This window comes from Cyprinodon variegatus, unplaced genomic scaffold (assembly GCF_000732505.1).
Source record: "Cyprinodon variegatus isolate N-32 unplaced genomic scaffold, C_variegatus-1.0 Scaffold231, whole genome shotgun sequence".
Classification (NCBI taxonomy): Eukaryota; Metazoa; Chordata; class Actinopteri; order Cyprinodontiformes; family Cyprinodontidae; genus Cyprinodon; species Cyprinodon variegatus.
The window spans coordinates 474326-494930 of NW_015150684.1; the positions used below are offsets into that span (position 1 = coordinate 474326).

Here is a 20605-nt window from a genome sequence, read left to right on the forward strand (position 1 = left end):
CTTAACAGAAATCCTGGAGCCTATTTTTTACTCTGATTTGTGTACTGCAAAGCTGCCGAGCCACTTATTTTAATCTTAATTTACTGCTGCATTGTGATCAGGTCTCTTCCTGGAGGAGTGCCGCAGATCCTCGACAGCAGCCCTTGTCATTTGTAGAAGTGCGCTGACTCCTGGCCTACATTCACTGCTGCCATATGTTACAGTCAAAAACTGGGCAGAGCACACAGGGACAAAGCAAGGTAATGCACAGGCTTCTCCAGAGTGGCTCCTCAATGCCTGTTCTCTAAAGGTATTCAGCTGCTGCAGAATCTTTAATGTGCTGTTGGTGGAGGGGGGAAAGGGGGGAGTCCTCGGTTTATGCTCTACTCTTTACAAAAACCACAGAACCTCTCAAAAGGCTGCATGTTTAATTTGATTTGCAGCTGTACTTTGGGACATTTGATTTATTCAGAGGAGAAGTGGCAGGAAAGGGGAAAAAACAAACTCTTACCTTTTATTGAAGCTTTTCACCCAATGTTATTTTCTATTTTGATGATGTGGGGAATTTGTACCAGTACGGTGGTTTTAAAAAGCAGTTTTCAGATTATCGAAGATTTTTGAAGGGTTTACAAAATTTTCTTTTTTTCTTTGAATGATGATTTCATTTATTCAGGGGAAGCCCATTAGAATTGGTGTAAAACTAGCACATCATTTCAGTTAGAGAACTCTAAACATGTTGATGATGATCTGATAGTGTGATGAATGGCTACAGTGCTTCTGCAGAGTTTGGATAACATGCTTTGATTTGTCCCTGGCAGAAAACCCACAGGATTAATGTCTTGCTATCAATTTGTAAGTCCATCAATAAAAATAAAATAAAAGCCAAACAAAATTTACATTTTGGAGTGGTCTAAACAAAAATCTTGAGTCAGATTTTACTGAGGTGCTCTGGCTTGATATTCAATGGGCTGTTCATATATGTAGTATGAATGAATTAACACAGTTCTCCATAGAAGAATTTACCAAAATTTATCAAAAATTATGTAAAATACTCATTTCTGCTGACGGCAAAGGGGCCACAATGCTTTGGCGACAATTGTTTTTTTCACAATTTTAGTGGGATAACAGTTTTTCTCTCAATAGATCAAATCATTAAGTTTCTGAAGTTAATATCGTATAATGGTCTGATTTTTTTTAAAAAAATTTTTTTTTTTTTTTTACAACACATGAAGAGAAAAATTAAAAACTGTATTTTTTTATTTACGTTTGAAATAGTAACCGCTACAATAATAGGTTACAAAAAAAAGGTGTGTAGCTGAAACTAAAATAGCTGGAATTGCATATTCATGCTGCTCAACCTAAAGTACTTCACACAAGTATTGGAAACTTACACTACTAACACCCACAGAGATGCTCTAGGGTGTATTTCTGGCCCGAGAACACTGTACATATATCTACATTTAAATAAGCGTCTTATCATTTGTTTTGTTTTGACTGAGGAGGCTGTTCAATATTCAGTCCTTGCTATTTTCTCTAAGGGAAACATGTATTATCACTAGAGTTCTGAAGAAAAGTCAAGTGATGCAATAACACATGGAGTGCTATTTAACAAAGCACTTCAAAAGCAGGCTATTCATTGTATAAAATAGCAAAGGGAGTGGAGACACTGCAGCAGGTTACATATGAAGAACGTCTTACCCATCAGAATTAGAGATGCGTCTGGATTTAGACACAGGAAACTGATTCATTGTTCTGTTCATGGATAACCAATGGGTCTGAATCTCAAGGAAATGTTTCAGTTAGTGAATGCACCATATGGAAGTGCTAACTGTCACTTTAACAGCAAAAACTCCCATCTGTGTGGATGTGGGCAGCTGCACACCCTGGGTTTTGAAGATTTTAAAAGCCTCTGCAACCAACACTGGTCTGTAAAAGAAAGGGAATGTAAAGGAACTCAACCGAATTAACCAGGCAGGATCTTTTTTGACGGCTGCTAAAACATGTCTGGTTTCCCTCCATCTTTTAAAGTGATAAATCAAAATATTGGTGGAAGTCAATGAGATTTAGTAGCTATGGTTGAACATGTGTGAATGACAGGAAATCTATGATAACTTTAACATTGTGCATTAAATAGTTTTTGAGAATCACTAAAGGAGTAATCAGTGCACTCAATAACTTCTTAAAATCTGCAAATTAACATACATCCATGATGTATATAATATGTATTCCTGCCCCATACTGTAAACGTCATCCTTTGGATCTGAGCGTACTCAAGTCAACAGAGTAATGCAGCTGGACTAATCAACCAGCAGATATCTGAAAGGTGTTAAATATCTTTGCTTGTATAAACAGGACAAATATGGATAGACTCCTTTGCACATGCCCCATTGAAGTGCCTCATCCACCTGGGACCGCTCCTGGTTGGATGAGGTGTGCTGCTCCACTGCTGATTGCCTCTCCGTGTTTCAGCAGCAATGCACCATTCAAGTATGCGGGCAACTTGACAAATGAGCAGCGATCTGAGCAGTGGGGGGATGCTTATACTGCACCATATCCTGTCCCGTCCACATCCCCCTGCCCTGCAGTGGTTCACCTCCCTTAACGGATGCGCTTTTTACTCTAAACCAGCAAAACGCACCAATGAAAGTCACATAGGAAGAATATGTCCTGTGCACACTCCTGCTAACACACGTAAATAGAGTGAGTGAACATGAACCTGCATATTGTTTTCTTTTTGCAAAATATTGCTTTGGTTGCACATTCCTGTCGGATGATTGTGTAGAAGTAAATTGATATAAAAGTCATTAAAAACATATTTATTGTTAGGTCTTTTTAAATTATAAACATCAGTCAGTGTTTGCTTCTAATGTTTTACTGTAAAAACATTGTCTCTCTTGCTAGTGTACACAGCCTTACAAAAAACTTGCTACTTTTTTTGCCTTTATTCTTAAAGGTATTCTGCAAAATCCAACTAAAAAACCAAATCCGATAAGAGTAAATTATTGAAATAAAATTAAATTCAGTTTTCAATTCAATTCAGTTTATTTATATAGCGCCAATTCACAACACACGTAATCTCAAGGCACTTAACAGTTCAACCAGATCATACAGTCAAGTTAAAATAAAATATTTCCATAAGTATGCACATGTTTAAAATAATAGTTTGATGAAACACATTTTGAATGGATTTCATCTTCCAATCAATGATGAAGATGAAATAAAGTCCAGCTGTTCCACCAGGATTTACCTGCTGTTAGTCTTTTCCTATCCTTTAACTAAAACTTTGCTTTATAGATGTTAAAAAAAATAACAACAAAAGCTTAAAAAAAAAAAAACATTCTGTAACAGTTTGTCTTTTTACTGCCTAAAATCAATGACTGCATTTACATGTGGTATTATTAGAGTATTATTACCTCCCCTTATAATCAGATACATTTTCATAAGCTGAGAATTTTACATGATTTTCTACATAAGGCCGGCCACCTGCTTTTCAAAGCTCCATGACAGTCGGCCATCTTAAAAGTACAGATGCCGGCGGGGGATAAAATAGTAACACGCAGAATAACAGCGTGTTTCCTCTTGCTGGCAGTTAGAAGGCAATGAAGATCATTTGGTGACGCTATCCCGACAACTGAAAGTCTGCACTACTGCACCACAATGCAGTAGTGCATTTCAAAAGGGACACTGAAGCGACCATGCTTCTCTTTGACAGCTAAGTAAACAGCTTAATTAGCCTTCAGCTAACTTATTCCATTCTGATTAATTAGATAGTGATCCTAAAAAAAACATATTACCATCTTTTTAACAAAGAACTTTGGGTTTATATTGTTGCGATACATGCTTAGGGCAATGAAGCGCTAGGGTGTTCGTTTGAGTGAAATACCCCCATTATGCCAATAGATGGCAGTAATCCATACACCTTATCCCTTTAATGTGGGAGAGTGTTAGCCTAGTGATCAGAGCAGTGCGCTTGTGCTCTGAGAAGGTTGCAAGTACCCAGTTCGATCCCCACAGCCTGCAATCTGGGTCCCTGAGAAAGACCCTTAACCCCACACTGCTCCCCAGGCGCCACACAATGGCAGCCCACTGCTCCCCAAGGGGATGGATTAAACGCAGAGAGTGGATTTCTCCATTCTGGGACAACAACGGGATTTACATTATTAATACATTAAAATTATCCCATTGTTCCAAAATGTCTACTGTTGTATTCAACACTTTAGAGTATTAAAAGGAATTTATTTATTTTAGTAAATCCATTTAGTAGATGAAACACATCATATAGGTTCATTACACACGGACTGATGTTTTCTAGTCTTAATTTTTGATGATTATGATCATTTTTGTTTGCAACTAATAAATCCATGATATATAAGTTGGGATGTGACATCGGACCTATAAAAGCATATTTTTAGAATAACTTTAAATCACTTTTAAAAATGTTATGAAATGTTGATGTTATTTAAAAGGTACTTTTAATCTGAGAAATGAATGTGTCCTGTACATATGTGGGTAAAACCAGGTGTTTGCATTTATACTGTATAAGGAGAATTATGTTTCCCCCAATGTCTGATACCAAAACTATTTGCACCCTTTCTTTTTATTAATTTTTTTACTTGTATTTTTTTTAACCTGCATTTCCATTTTGTTTGGTACGGTATTGTTTGCTACAATGCATGATTTTGGTTTAACTTTCTGCTTGTTCTTCCCCTAGCTTCTCATCATAACTGTAATTGTGGTCCTTTCCTCCAAACAGGACTGGTTGAATTGAATCAGGTATACATACATACATGCTGCCCTCCTCATAAACACAATTTTCAGTTCAGTACGCAAATTCCCTGTAGGACTGAGTTCAGCCACTTTCCCAGCTCTATGTTTTGAGTCATTGTCCAAAAAGAAGATTCATACATTTGTCTCATAAGCTTCAACTTATTGCTGATGCTTTGAAAAGCTGCCTTATTTAAAATACTGTTGTTTTTTCAGGAGTATGTCATTCATTTCATGATCTACACTAGTTCCTACTGCAGCAAAAAAAAAAAAGAATCCCACAACATGATACAGCCACTCCTGTACTTCACAGCTGGTGTGGTGTTTCCTGGCTTCCAAGCTCTCATGTTTTCCTGCAAGAGCTCCACTCTTATTTTCCAGTTCCATCAAATACATCAATTTATAAAAACAGAGTTTATTGAAACTCATAATGCCACTTTTTACTGAACATTGCCTCTCTGCTACGTATTTCCACCTCCAAATGGCTTTCCAGCCTTAGTCAGTAACAAACTGAGAACTGTCGATTGTTGTGCTCTTTTACCAGGTTCAGCCAGCTTCTTCCCAAGGTCGTTTACTTTTATTTTGGGATTGATTCACACTCAAAACGAATTCCTCTTTGGGACACAAAACCGTTTCTTTGAAAGAAACGATGGCTAAGTATTCCAGCGATGTTTCTATGTATGTTATAGTTTGAATAAATAAATCGGCAGGAAACGAAAAAGGAAATTATCACAAAGATGAATGTAACTTGTGGAGGTTTATAGTTCACTTCCGGGCATATTTACTGATCTATTTAGATTTTTCCATACTGTGAAACAAGCAGGGTGTGGGTTTAAGGTTTTGACTTTAAATACAGATTTGCCTCCAGTTAACTCAAATGCTGTGAAATAACATTAAAAACCAGAAAATCACTATCTAGCCTTTCCTGTTGGTTTAAAGAGACAGTCATCTTGTCTTTTGAATTTTCTGAATCAGAAACACTGTATTTACAGTCACCCTAAACAAATAAATAAAACAGGACTTTGAAATGTATGTGGCGACTGGTACCAAAAAAGAAAACTAAGTAAACAGAAAGGACATTAAGAAATTGATTTTAAAAATCATTTTTTTGTTAATTTTGTAATCCTGAATGACCAAAACTCGAAATGTCAGCCAGAAAAAGACCTAAAAAACAGTATTATCTCTTTTTATAGTTGATCTAAATAGGGGGTTTCAGCTCAAGCTATAATGAAGTCCATCATCAGCAAATTAGAAAACTATGGACATTTGTTGTTTTTTCCCCTCAAAATTAATAAGTTAAATTGGTCTTGGTGGGTAACAGGAAAGCTGCAGTAACACTGAAAGAGCTGCAGCTTCTTCCATCCTGTGTTGGTTGTGTGTAACAGTGACATCAGGCTGATGTATGCTTCAAATCTCTGCACCAGGATGTAGAGATGCAAGATGAAGTCTTTTCTTTCAAAGAAAACATTCAGTCCAGGTTAGAACCTCCTAAAACCTTGTGTAAGATTATCTTAAGGAAAAAAAAGTCTCAAATAATTGCTATTTTAACAGCCGTTTACACTGTTTTTAGCCTCAACAGTCAACAATGGTGATTTTATTGTATCATGGCATTCCTTAATACTGAGACATGAAGCATTACTGCAATTTCTATTTATCCCCAAATTTATGTTGCGTCGGTTTTATTATGGAGTTTTTTTCTCATTTACTCAGTTTTGTTTTTATGTTTTACGTGTTTAGTCTTTCAAAAGCTCATATATAAATCGGAAATAATCATGTTTAAGTTAAAAAAAAACTTTTAGCATTCTATAAATATCACGTGCTATGAATGATTATTATAACATCACTTATATAATGTAAATATGACATAATATAGAATAAATGTACCTAATGAGCTTCTTAAGCATTACATGTTACAATGCTACTGTACAAAGCAAAAGAAAATTATTTTCCTATTCATTTCAATTGTGCTAAGAAAAGGCCATGTTGCTGTGTAAGGATTTCTCCTTTGCAGAGCTGAACTGTGGAGGTCTTATATTGCAAGCGATACTCTGAAACATAAGATGTCTTCTGACCTATAGCATCAATCTATTAGAGTACTCAACCTTCACTGGAATAAAGTGTTGAGAATAAATTAAAGATGAAAAAAAAGCTTCCCGAGAAGAATGATTTGTCTGTAATTTCTGCATTAGTTTGGATGCTGAAAAAAGGAACATTAGGTTCTTAGTAACTAAAGTAGTTCACCGGCTTATTCGCTACATTGGCTCCAGCTGCATCCACCCAACGGTCTTCCTCAGAAACTGCAACTGGGAGCAAGAGCGCAGCAGTGTCTGACGCAGCATGCGATCATTCACCTTGACTGCGAGCACTGCTCGAACTTGCCTCCGTTGCAGCTGTCAGTGCATACCTCCACTCACCCCCACCATGCCAGGCCTCCATCCCCTGTGGAAGCAGTACACTCTGCCAGCCGTGGAGTGGGACATATTATCGATCCTGCTGAAGTGATGGTTTCTGAAAGGGATCCAGTAAGCATGTCTGCTTGCCCCTCCTCCACTGTAGAACGGCCCTGAGATATCACTGAGCTCAGCACATTGCACCATCTCTGCTTGGGAAGATGGGATTTTTACAGAGAGATGAGCTGAGTGGAAGGTAATTTAAGTCGCTGAGCTATGTTCTTCACATAAAATGTAAAATGGACTAACTTACCTTCAGAAACCTCACACATTGCACAAATAAGGTCATGTATAAAGGTCAATTTTATTCCACTTGATGTCATAGAGAATTTTACATGACACGTGTTAAAATGAGCATGAAGATGCAGGGAAAAGTCGGATAATTAAATTAACTCATCAATTAAGCTTTCACTCTGATCAATACGAGTCTATGTTCAGCTCTGTCGGCTGTAATACATACTTTGAATTTCTCCAGACTATGTGACCCTCAGTCAGGATGAAGTGTGTACTTCAGCCGCTAGATGGCGACATAGTGCTTTTTAAAAGTAGAAAATTACCTGCTGCATTTAATTTGACCCAGAATACCCTAGGTGTAAGGTAATCATTTGCATCACATCTCTTAGCCTTAAATGCATTTAGTGCTCTCTCTCAGTTGGAAAAGGGTTACCATATACAAAGAGACGTCCAAATCGAAGCATACAGTCACACAAAGGAAAAGCACTTGAATTTTTTTAACTATTACATATATTAATGAAAAAAAAAAAAAACAGGAAACAGGAAACTAAATATGCTGGTGAAGATTATCAGTCACCCAGGTCATAGTAATTCCAAAAAAGTTAAAAAACAAACAAATGGACTTCCTGGATGGGAAGCTAAACATTTCACGATACCAAGTATCACATGCACTTGAAATATGTGCAATTATATTAAAATCAATAATGTTTTGTATTTTTTTAACTGATTAAAATTTAATTTGAAAATAGAAACAAACTTTAAAATGAGTCAATCAACCCATTCATGTATTTGACTTTGCTTAAAACCTTCTAGGCTCATGAATAATAAAGGGTATTCCTCTAAGTGATAAATAAGCATATGAAAGCGGGGTTACTGATTAATTCCACTCACAATATGGCGGCGAATTTGACGCCATGATACGGAAGCCTGCGAAGGAGCCGTTTCAGCCATAGATATCCATAATAAAGGCCTTTATTATGGATATCTATGGTTTCAGCTCCCGTACTGCAAATCGTCACGGGGAGGTCCTAATCGGCTGGTGCAGCTGGGAGCATTTTACCACGTGATTCGAGCGATGTCACAGCAGTCATCACCATTTCACCTTTTTCACGTCAGGGGCTCAAATGGCAGAAGGTAAAAGAGCGAGAAAAACTACCATGAAATAGACGCAGACCGAACCGTGACCCGGCGGTTCTCCTCCACGCTTCACCGCCTGACAACTTTAAACCAGGTCGGTTCTCTATGTGTTCACGTAAGCTACTGACGAAGCCTCTGTTTAGCTGTTTGTGTTCCTCTCTTCGCACCCTAACTACATAATTTATTTCTGAAAATACTCTTAATGCTGTTAAGTGCTTTCCATATATTTTTTTGTTTAGAAGTATATAAATTAATCATCCGGCGTTTCTTTGTAGCCATTCGATTGTATTGGCCACGTTCTGTAGCCGTGTTTGCTAAACACAATAGGTTTTTTCGCAATCTTTTTTATTTATATTTTATTTTTGCAAACTCTCAGTTCGATTCGGTTTTATGGAAACGCTGAAATGAGCGAGGTTTCGAAAGAGAGGTCGTCCATGTTCGTTTTTTTAAGTGAAAGCTAATCGACCGTTAGCTTGACCAGCTAGTGCTTGTTTGGTGGTTTGCCTGCTTTAACAAGCGCTAGCATGGTAGAAGGCCTACGAATGAGCTTTTACTTGTCTGTTCGTACAAAACAAGCCCAGGGTACCTTAACTAATGTTTAAGAATACGATGTTTTGGTTTCTTTAACAGGTACAGCTGAATGCTATTAGTTAGCTTCCGCTAGCTTGTTTTTAGAGGCTAACGTCTAGGCTTGTTCGAACATGAAATAACATGATGTAAATAAAAGCTTAACTAAGCAGAGAAAAACCGTACACACCAAAATCTAAATGTTACTATGTATAAAAAAACACATAAAATGTCCAGGTAGACTTAAGTAGCAGTTATAATTAGCGTTATCTTAAGCACTGACTTGACCTGGACCTGTTCTGCGAAAAATAATAAAGGCCAAATAGAAATAAAAGGTAACTTTTTCTTCTTTTTTTATGGAGGTTGAAGAGATTAGACAATCTCAAAGAAGCAAAACAGGCTCCCTCATGGGGTTGAATCTGCATTTCACTTATCAGTGAAATCAATCTTGTCTTTGATGTAAGCTGCACTGAAGGATTGATATAAACATACCCTAATGTAGAATATAGGCTATACAAATGTAGTCTGCATCTGCCACAGTAAGTTGAACTGGAAAATGAAAGTATTCCATAGCGGATGGGGAGGATGAGAGGTACATTTTCAAAATCAGATGCATACAACTTTCTTTATCCTTATGTAGACAAAACATTACTTGAAAGCTGAATAGCATGCAGGGGCTTTGATCGCCAACTGATAAAAGAATGATGACTGGTAAACTTGTGCTGGTGAACAATCTGCCTGAATTAAGCCTTACATGCAAACAAGTGTTTTTCATTTTTTGGTGGGGGGGTTCAGCAAATTCAATAAGCCCTCCTGCATTGTAATAGACTCTGAACCAAAGCAGGGGCCCAGGAACCCTTCTCGGCACAAGCCTTGCTTTTAGCCTGCAAATTAAACAAGCCAACCTTTACTTTTGTTATTCATAATGAATCACAATTCTAAAAGAAGGAAGAGCTTTTATTTGCTCTGGTTAGTTTTTAGGAAGGGGAATAATGGTGACCATCCTGACTCAAAGGTTTTGCAAATTAACATGTTTCAATCTCTGAGTGCTGGACAGCCAGTGAAAAGAAGATACTTTACATTCAAATGAAGCCCACCCGTTGCTGGCTTTTTCTTCTCTCCTGTTTTCCAATTACTAAGGAGACATGACCCATTTAAATGGTTGTTTACTTGCATTAGAAGAAGAGACAAGGCGGTGCTCAATGAACTCTTGTCTACAATTTAATTAGAGTGGCCTTCCCTGCAGCATCAGTTTCGACATTACAAAATACTCTGTACAGTCAGACACAGAATGACCACAGGGCAGCAGAAGCACCTGCATGGAAATCCCTCCAGAATACTCTTTTACAAATATAATGGGTGTTTTGTTCAATAACTACACAGATTTCATTGTTGAGTTAAAACAAATATATAATCCAGACATCTTTGTGATTTAGGCATGCAATGTTTTGATAGAGCTGAAGAAAACTTTGCAAAATCAGTTATTTGCAGGGGTTTGGCAATCTGTTTGGGAAGAGGTGTGGGTTTTTTAGTTTTATTTTTTATGAACCCATATGACCACCTCTTATTTCACTTTCATTTTTATCAGAATACTGTCGGTTCCCTCTGCTGGAAGAAATGCATCCTAAGATTTGTTGCACAGTTTACCAGGATTTACCTTTTTGGTTGTTGAAATCTCTGGATCTTCAAAGTGTCACTTCTAGTATTTTTTAAATCGAACACATTTTTGACATATTATCATTTTAACCTTTATGTCTTGTAGGCATGAACAATTTCCCGAAAGATCTCAATTCTGGTTATTTTCAACCAATTTTGCGAGTTTATTCAGATTTTCTTATGCAAAAACCACAAGCATGTAGATGTACCAGTTTTTTCATGACCTTTAAAGCTTGCTTGTCTAGAGTCCATCGCAGAGGAGCTTTCAGCTGGGCATACACTGTGTGATATCTTCCATCGTTGCACGCAGCTACTGCTCACACTGTATGCCGAAACCATTCGGTTTCTTCATATGGTGTGAGTTCAAAGCTTACGATGTATGTTCTCACGCTGTGTGGCCCGACCCTCTGATGCCATCTACCTGCTCACACTGTATGTCTGAAAACTACGTCGTTTGTATGTATTAAACATGGAGGACAGCTTAGGCGGATGTTTACAGCAGAGGGACAATAAAATTTTGGAAGTAATAAGTATTTGGGTGGATGCAACAATCCAAAAGAAATTGGATGGGTCCTACTGTAACAGGACAGTTTACTGTGATGCTGCACCTGCACATTTCTACTCTGAGATGCCATCACTCCTCTAAAAGCTGTAATTAATAGTTCAGCTCTCTGTCTCCTCTTCTGCATCGTCTGCTGTATCGTCTGACTACCTCCACTGCTTAACAGTTTTAAAATCCACCTATAGACTGACTTCTGCCACATCTAATTTTTCTTCTGCACACGCAGATAACCTCGGGGACACAATTTGAGATCGTCATGTGGGGAAAAAATTGGTGTTTTTCCCTCTCAAAGGCAATGTGACTAAATGGGTACCTATGCTATTGCTATTCTACCAGCTTTTAAACACAATACTGTTACCTTGCAAATTCCTAAATTATCAAAAGAAAGGGCAAATCATTAGGATATTTTCTCTTATGTCCTGTGTATGATTACATGAAGAATCAAAGTAACATTTCAATAGGCTACAAATTAAGAAACAGTTTGAACAGGATTTCACATCTGTCTATAAATCCTGACCCATCAATTATCCATCAAATATTGTAATGCCTCCTCCAATGTGTAAACTTTGGGGTTTACCTTCTGGATAAAACTACTTTAAAAGAAATTCAGTCGTCCATAGGAGCTCGTTATTCACAATACTTAGCTATTTAGCTTTAGTCTCTTGCTTTTTTTGTGTGCGTGTGTAAAGGTTGTTTTTACGTCAGCAGGAAGACTATTGTTTAAAGTTTAAACGGCTACATCTATTTGGTTCGTAATTCAGTCTATTATAGTCAATCTCAGTCCAACAGACGTTTAGCTGTTTGGTAACAGAAACTTGTTGATCTTGTTCCTCAGGCTTGGCTCCATGGTGTGTTGAGCTGATAAAAGGAGAAACAATGCCAAACAGCACAAGTTATTGGAAGAAACTGAACAGTTGTGCGTTATTAATCCTTCATGAGGATGATTCACCTTCCACAGATGTTTGTTAACCCTGTGCTGTAGCACGCACACATTTTCTGGGTTTGAGACAAAAATTTCTTGGATTACAGTTATCCCAATGTGTTTCCCTCTTTCTAAGAATCACATGAGAACAAAGGTCCTTTCTAGGAGACTTGCAGCCCTGCAGATCCTCTGTTGTTTCTCACATTCAGTTGATATGTGTAAGGTTTCCTATTCATACTGGGACTACTCTTAATACCTCTTTGTTTGTGCTTCCAACCACCCTGAGTTGTACTGATGGGGGCGGGTTGCCAGTGATTTCAAAAGTAATAACTTCAACTGGTAAATTATTGTATGTTTTGGGTTAATGTTTATAGAATCACAATAATAAACTTGCATTACATAGCTTACGCTCGCATATCCTCTTGCTAATTTCTCTCCATTAGATAATGGTTTATATCTTCCTTCCATCTCCTGTATTTATCCCTTATGTTCTCCCATAACTCTCTGTGGAGCTGACTTGCCATTAATGATCCTGGTACCCAGGAATGGAAACTGATTCAGTGTTAAGATGACCCTAATAGTTGGGCTACTAATGGAAAAGAATACAGTTGGGCTGTTTCTGTAGGACAAATGAGGGCTCATTGGCAACCCTTTATTAATTCACACACCCACTGCTCCATTAATGTAACTAGATATTCAGCATGGAGTATTAGTTTTCGTTTTATTTAGTTGACTTAAGGTGATGCGATTGTCACCGAAAATATAAAAACAAACTAGAGAGGTTTCATATCACAAGCAGTTATCATCTGATCTATGACATTTAGATTTTTTCTAAATATTTTATTCACAGCATTTTGGATCATATGCTGAATAGATTTTGATTTATCAACAGTAGGGATGTTTTTATGTTAATGCTAAGCTATTCAGATTATAACTCTAAAACCTTGAGTCCAGTCTCTCTATGTGTGGGTGGTCTTCTGATGTCTCAGGATGAACTGCCTTCATACTGTTAAGCTACTGTAGATTAAACCTGGTGTCACCAACCTTTTAAAACAAAAATTATACTCTATATCAGCCGGAGTATTTAAAAAATGGAACAGATGTGCACTGTCCGACTATAGGCTAATTTAAATGTTCATAATTACAAAAAATATGATTCAAGACAAAGAAATGGAGCTCTAGAATAGAAATGAGCAACTTTAATTTGAGCAGTGGGTATTGCATTAAATCTGTGGTGTTTTTTTTTTGCCTTTCTGAACCTGGAGCCCTGACTAACTTTAACACCACAGATGCTGCATCCAACGGCTGATGAACCCTTCATGAAGTTGCTCCACACCAACTGTTCCCCCCTGCCTGTGAAATTAATGTATATACATTTAGTTTATTTTGCTAATTAGATTAATTCAACAGAAATATTTAAAAAAGGGGCTGCCTGCAACTTAAAGTGATAACAGACTGGCTAATTGGAGACCTCTTCACAAAAACACCTCAGCACAAAAGTTGTAATATTTATAAGCAACTGAAAAGTTTCATCCTCCATTGAATACGAGGAGCAATGCTGCAGCTTTTTAAACAACCAAACATTATTACAAATAAATGCATACAAGTTAGAGCCTCCTAAAAGTTGGTTTAATGAAAACCTTAACTTCTGAATTTATGAGCCCCAGAACAGCCTGCATGTCAGGAGGTGTAGTGGGACACGATATAATAATCTTATTTTCCTTCTCAAATTATGTTTATTTGACAAAGAGCTAAATTGCTAATATGTTTACCAAAACTAGAGAATATAAAACTCATCTGCTCTTCTTAATGTGCCCTAACAGCATGTTTCTATGAGGACGCTTATTAGGTACTGAAATGTAGTTTTACGAAGAAAATCATAGCTCTCTCTATCTTCATGCTTATGCTAGCAGCAGCTTAGTGAACCTGTGTTTACAGGAGGGGTGGTGCAGAGAGGGATAACTGAAGGGAGGGGCGGTAATGGAAGCTGATGATTCATGCTAACATCATATCAGGTCAATATCAGTATAGTCCATTTCTCAATGCAACATCTGTCGTATTTGGAAACAAAAAAGTTGTATCTTGACACTCCTAAAGTATACCATGAGCTTTAGGTTTTCAAACATCAGTTTGAGTTCAACAAAATGAGCTAAAGTGTAAGATTTTTTTTTTTTTAAAGAACAATTCATAGGGAAATGCAAGCTCCTTTAAATGTCTATAACCAAAGGAGTAGTATGAGACTGTAGTTTGAGTAATTAAGAATATAACATTACTAAACGTGAGGATTAAAAATTACTTTGAATGTTGTGTGCAATTACTTCTGAATAGTTTCTATCTTTAAATAAAATAAAAAAATAAAGCCTCATAATTCTGTTTGTTTACATCAGGTCTACAGAAGAATTCACTTACTGACTTGTTTTTTTTGTGTGTGTTTTTTTTATCTCATTTGTCCAGCCTGGCCTCTGTCGCCTCAGCTTCTTGGTTTGCATCAGAAGTAGCACAACGCAGCGTCTCCTCAGGCTGAAGCAGCACAACAGAGAGGAGGGTCTGAGGCTGACTACTCCCCCCATTAATCTCTGAGGCGGGGGGAGGAGAAAGAGGTGGGCAACAAGGAGGCGCTATACCCACCTGGAGTATGGGGCAGAAAGTCCCAGGTGGCATTAAAACTATTGACATGCGGGACCCGGCTTTCAGTCCGCTAACATTGGAGCTACAGGCCTTGAGTCACACAAAACCGTCTCGGCTAGACCTTCTGCTGGACATGCCGCCCGCCAGCCTTGATACCCAGATCCAGCATTCGTGGAACAACGATGACCGCTCCTTAAACGTTTTTGTAAAGGACGACAACAAGCTGGTGTTTCACAGGCACCCTGTGGCGCAGAGCACAGACGCCATCAGGGGATGTGTGGGCTACACCAGGGGTCTGCACGTCTGGGAGATCAACTGGGCCATGCGCCAGAGGGGCACGCACGCGGTGGTTGGTGTAGCGACGAGTGACGCGCCGCTGCATTCGGTGGGCTACACAGCTTTGGTGGGAAGCAACTCTGAATCCTGGGGCTGGGACTTATGCAGAAGTAAGCTGTACCACGACGGCAAGAATCTCCCAGGAAAAACCTACCCAGCCTTCCTGGAGCCAGACGACACCTTCATAATACCAGACTCCCTCCTGGTGGTCCTGGACATGGATGAGGGGACACTGGGTTACATCGTGGATGGACATTACCTCGGAGTGGCGTTTAGAGGACTCAAAGGAAAGAAGCTGCATCCCATAGTGAGCGCCGTGTGGGGGCACTGTGAAATACGAATCCGGTACATAAACGGGCTGGATCGTAAGTATAAAACCATTTCAACATATCCTGTTGCCCTGAGCGACTGTGTGTTTGTATAAGGGTTTTATAATCAGAAAATTTATTGACGCTGTAAAGGTCTGACAGTTCCTGCCTTGTTTTCACATCCAAACCGGTTTAAATAGAGAGCAGCAGAATTATTTTTGTAGCACCTGCATGATTTAATATTTAGAAATGATCTGCAATCAGTTTGATATTTTTAGTTGGATCATTTATCTGATCAGCGAGTCTTCCTCTTCACATTATAGGGACATGTGACCTTATGGAAGAGGAGTTTCCTCACTCAGACTGAGCTTTACTTTGTCATTCAGTCTTGGGGAACCTCCTGTTTGGATGTTTATCATTGCAAATGAACACAGCTCAATATCAGAGAGTTAAGAACTCCACGTAGAAGTGGATTACTCCCATTTCTGCCCAGCTTTTGGTGCAGAAACCTCAGACTGTGAACTCGCCATCTGTCCCAAGTGCTTTGTGCTCATTAGATTTTTATGTTCGACTCGGATCCCTTGACCTAGTTTTGAATCTGCAAGAAAACCACCACAGATAATCTCTTATTCACAAAAAGCCAGCTTCTTGTTTCAGGCAAACATTTCTATTTGTTTTTGCTTTTGAACATAGCTGATCCCATGCTCTAAGATTGAGGATGTTTTCATGTATAGCTGGGGTTGTAGAAGTAAAGCTCCAACACAGACCTGAACTCTGATATAAACACACACCCTCTTAGCTGCAGCTAGATTATTTTTTCCCCTCCTCATCAGGACAATTGTTTGAAAGGCTTTCATCTGACAGCTTGACTGATGCATCCTACAGAAAGTTTGTAGCTGGAAAATCTACCTACTTCCTGGATAACTGTGACAACTGGCGCCAAACTCAGGCATGATTTGCCTGTGTGGGCGCCACCCCTGCAGGACCGCACTCTGTGTGGAACATGTGTATAAGCGGTTCTTCCTACTTTGGGTTTGCCTGTTTTAAGTCAATGATTTCACCTTTTTTTTTTTTAAGCTGTTGGAATTGTTAAATGCGGATTAAAGATTTAGCCTCTAAAAGCATCTAAAGCCGCTGTCACACTTTGACGATTTTGCCAGCGTATACCTGACGTCCCAGAATCTCCTAAAACAGTGGCATACGCTGAGCTTTCTATGTATTTTTATTTTGGCAGTATACAGAGTATTCATAATGAGTCCAGAGTGTATGCCCGACAGCCTAACTTATCCATAACGCACAACAGCGTAATGCCCACGAAAAGTCAGTGTCCTGAGGAGGGCAGCAATGCACCCGAAGGCGCCCAGCCTGCATAAAAAGATTTATTTGATTGTGGTATTAACCTAGCTGCCGTTTACCGCCCACCCAAAAAAAGGAATAAATAAATAGAAAAAGAGGGTTTGCAGTCAGCGCAGATTCAGCATCATGTCTGCTAGGAAGTTTATTTGTCATGGGCGTGAAAGCAGGGAGGATCCATCAAAGTCGACTTCGCTCATCCTATGATGAGGATGAAGTCTGAAGGAGAGCTTCCTCCTGTGAACCCCTTTTTATACCAAACCGCTGCCAATAAGCCATTAAACAATAGCTGTAAGTTAGAAACATGTTCAGCGGTCGTCTGGAACACCTCAAATACGCTGATATGCATTGGAGATAAGTTCTTGATAAGTTACGCATAAGTTGTGCACAAGTTACTCATAGTTTTTGGATAAGCTAGATGCCACGACTTATGAGTAACTTACTGTACATCAGTTGGTCTGTCATACTTTGAATTATAAAATCTAAATATGCGGGAGACCTGCAGTCTTCTGCTCAGGTAGAGTTATTAAAAAGTGTCTCTTCAGTCTGATCCCATTCCTCACCCTCCTCCCTCTTCTGTTTCCCTCTAGCTGAACCTCTCTCGCTGATGGACTTGTGTAGACGTTCGGTGAGGGTGGCGTTAGGCAGAGACCGGCTGAACGAAATCCACAGACTCCCCCTGCCAGCCTCTCTCAAGAACTACCTGCTGTACCAATGACGAGGCTGACCTACACAACACACTCGGCACTCCCTTGCTTCACTCTCTGGGAACGTCCTTGGGTTTAACTCGTTTGGCAGCATTACTGAAGCCTCCAGGACTGATTGAGCCACCTGCGTGAATCAGCAAGTACACTTCTGTCAGTGGCAAGACTCCTCTTGAGTTTCTTATCCTGTTTTTATGACTGTTTTTTTTTTTTTCCAATTGTTATCTTTAACCTTGTAAAATCAGGAATCATTGAGTACTATGCACACCCTGATCCAAATGATGCCCTGACAGTCACCATGTCGGTGAACCACTTCCAAGTCTGTAGGTTAATGTGGCGTCTGCTCTGACCTCCAACCTTTTTTCTTTTCCACCCAGTTATGCATTCCTGTCTCATAGCCTTGGGAATCTATATGAAATTGTGCTAATAATGAGGCGATGGATCACCGGGCCAGGAGCAGCAGTGCACTACTGTTCTCAGACCACAAGATGGCAGCACACTTGCAAAAGTTTCAAATTGAGCATTATAAAATTCTGGGTTTTAGAAATGGTTTTTAGATACATGTTCACTCTGACTAAAAGATGACAGTTTTATAGAGAGCTCCTGGTGCACTGTGAATCAGTTTAAAAGCAGCACAGACCCCTCACTGCGCTCAGGTTTCTCTGTAACATGGACTCATCCGCTCAGCTGCAGCTGTGCGGGAATATCGGCATAATACAGAAAACTGTCACTGTGATCATTTGTAGCATGCACCTGCAGGAAACTTCTCAAACTTTTAATAATTTGTTGCTTTTTTTAAGTGTAATTTCTGACCAAGTGCTGTTGAGGCCCAAGAGCATTTTTTTTAATCTCCCATAATCTCCATGTTTGAGCACTGGTTTGCACATATTAAAACAAAGAATGCAGGAAAAAAAAAACATGTAAATGTTGACTGACTCTTGAGTCCTACTGGCAGATAACTGAGAACTATTGTTTTGTTTGTGTTTATGAACTGTATAGTTGGGTCAGGGGTCTTTGGAAGCTGGCTTTGTAGGTGCCTGACTTGATAAACTTTGGGTTTTTAAAGCACCGTGTGACAGAAAGCGACAATCTACAATGTGTTGCACAAATCTAATGAAAGTAGGTCAGATCCCCAACAATTTGTCAAATGCCATATCATAAAGCAGTCTGTTTTTAAATGTGTATAATTGGTACACTTGCTTGCTTCCACTTGATTTGTATTACTTGGTGTAAATTTGTTTATCTATTAAAGATTATTTCACATTAACTGTATTGTTCATTGCCTGCTCAAGTTATACTTTTATATAAAATAGATGTTAGAATTTAAGTTATGGTAATCTGCCTTTTGTGATTGCATCATTTTAAAAGGATTAAAAACGATCTAGGAGATGACATTAAGTTAAAAGAATGGACACTGAAAATACAAACATTAGTTTTAAGCATGATTTCTAATTTGCTTAGCATTTTGGCTCAGTTTTTGATTTCCTTTACTTGTTTAATAGATTTTGTTTCCTGTAGTGTTTGAACAGAAACGTCAAAAGAACGCCTCATACATTTCTCGTGGATTTCCCATCAGTCAGGTATTCCTCTTGTTGACGTTGTTCATTGTCAGGCTCAACCCAGACCAGGTGTTCTCACTTGTTCTGCCTCATTAGCTGTGCGTCAACGTCATGCTGAACTGGCATGGTTTAGCTTTGTTTACTTCTCTACACTTCTGAACAGGCGAGACGGCAGATGTCATGAAAAAGGATGGCTAAATATAGTAGGCCTACTTCAATGATAAGCAGCACTTTTTCCAGAGCGTTTTGTTGAAAACAACCCTGCAGAGGTTTACAGAAGAGGAATCAGTTCTTAAACCTTTACTACTACAAACTTAAAAAAAAAAAAAAAAGCTGCTTTGTTTTATACTTCTGCCCTCTGGTGGCAGATAAAAGTATTAAAAGTACCACCCTTTGCATAGAGGCCTTTGTGGAAAAGTTTTGTTTTTTTCTGGCTCACTGCAAAATGTCTTTTTACAGTGATATCTCCTTAATGGTGATATCAAACACCCAAAAGAAAATATTTATAGTAAACATGTAGAAAATTGATTCATTGGAATACTGTAGGTGCTGGGATTTTTTTTATTTTTTTTTGTAATGCTTTAAGTTAATATTTTTTTCTATATTTAATTAGGTGGTGATTTTTTTTTTTTACCTTTGATTATTTTCAATATATTTTAGATATTACTGAAAATGGATCGGGAACAGGGAAAGGTGTGCTAACTCTATCTGTGAACTGATATGACAAAAGCAACACACATGTTGTAAATGGAAATTTTGGAGCAGGAAAAGAAGCTTGATTGGAGTCTGCATCTCTTTTACAGCTGTAGCAAAATCAAACGGAGAATCTGGTCAGATGCATTCAAAAACGCTCCAGTATCTTCAAAGCGCCAGTAGTTTAATCACTTCTCTGCATGACTGAAACCAGCAAACACATTTTAACCAAACAATATAGAGACTGTTGAGAGACTGATTCACTTGAGGCCAAACTATCTATCCACAAATAGCTCAGAGTCGTATGACTGTCAGCTAAATGTGACGCCTCACTTTATGGCAGCAGGGAGCTCTGCAGGACGCCAAAGCAGGTCATGGGCCTTGAAATATAACTGTTATGTAACTAAATGGGATTGGTTATCTCTGCTGTGTGGTTGATGGGGCTTGCATACAGACTCTGTACACTCAGGGTCAAAAGGCTTCACTTTTATATCATTTACATTAATATAAAGCTGCGTTGCATGCTGGGTAGTTTCCAAACACTTTTAAAATGATTTATGATGGAGAATAGGATCATTTTTATAGTACTAGACCTTTCAGATTGTAAACTTTGGTGCATTGTTTTTTTTATTTTTTCTTTAAAAAACTGGGTTTTTAATAATCCTTTTGTAAGGTTCAGAGTACGTGTATATAAAAAATGTACGTGTTTCCATGAGTGACATTTCTGGAACGCACTGTTGTTACCAGCTATTG

The 20605-nt window shown here is 38.5% G+C and overlaps 1 protein-coding gene across 1 annotated transcript; it reads left to right on the top strand.

The window, feature by feature from the left end:
- Positions 1 to 8449: 8449 nt before the first annotated feature.
- LOC107088881 (SPRY domain-containing SOCS box protein 1-like) lies at positions 8450 to 18860 on the top strand. The gene is made up of 3 exons (XM_015381337.1): positions 8450 to 8658; positions 14726 to 15600; positions 17487 to 18860. Exons 2-3 carry the CDS (start codon positions 14907 to 14909, stop codon positions 17612 to 17614), a joined length of 822 nt encoding a protein of 273 aa, XP_015236823.1. The 5' UTR covers positions 8450 to 8658; positions 14726 to 14906; the 3' UTR covers positions 17615 to 18860.
- Positions 18861 to 20605: the final 1745 nt, after the last annotated feature.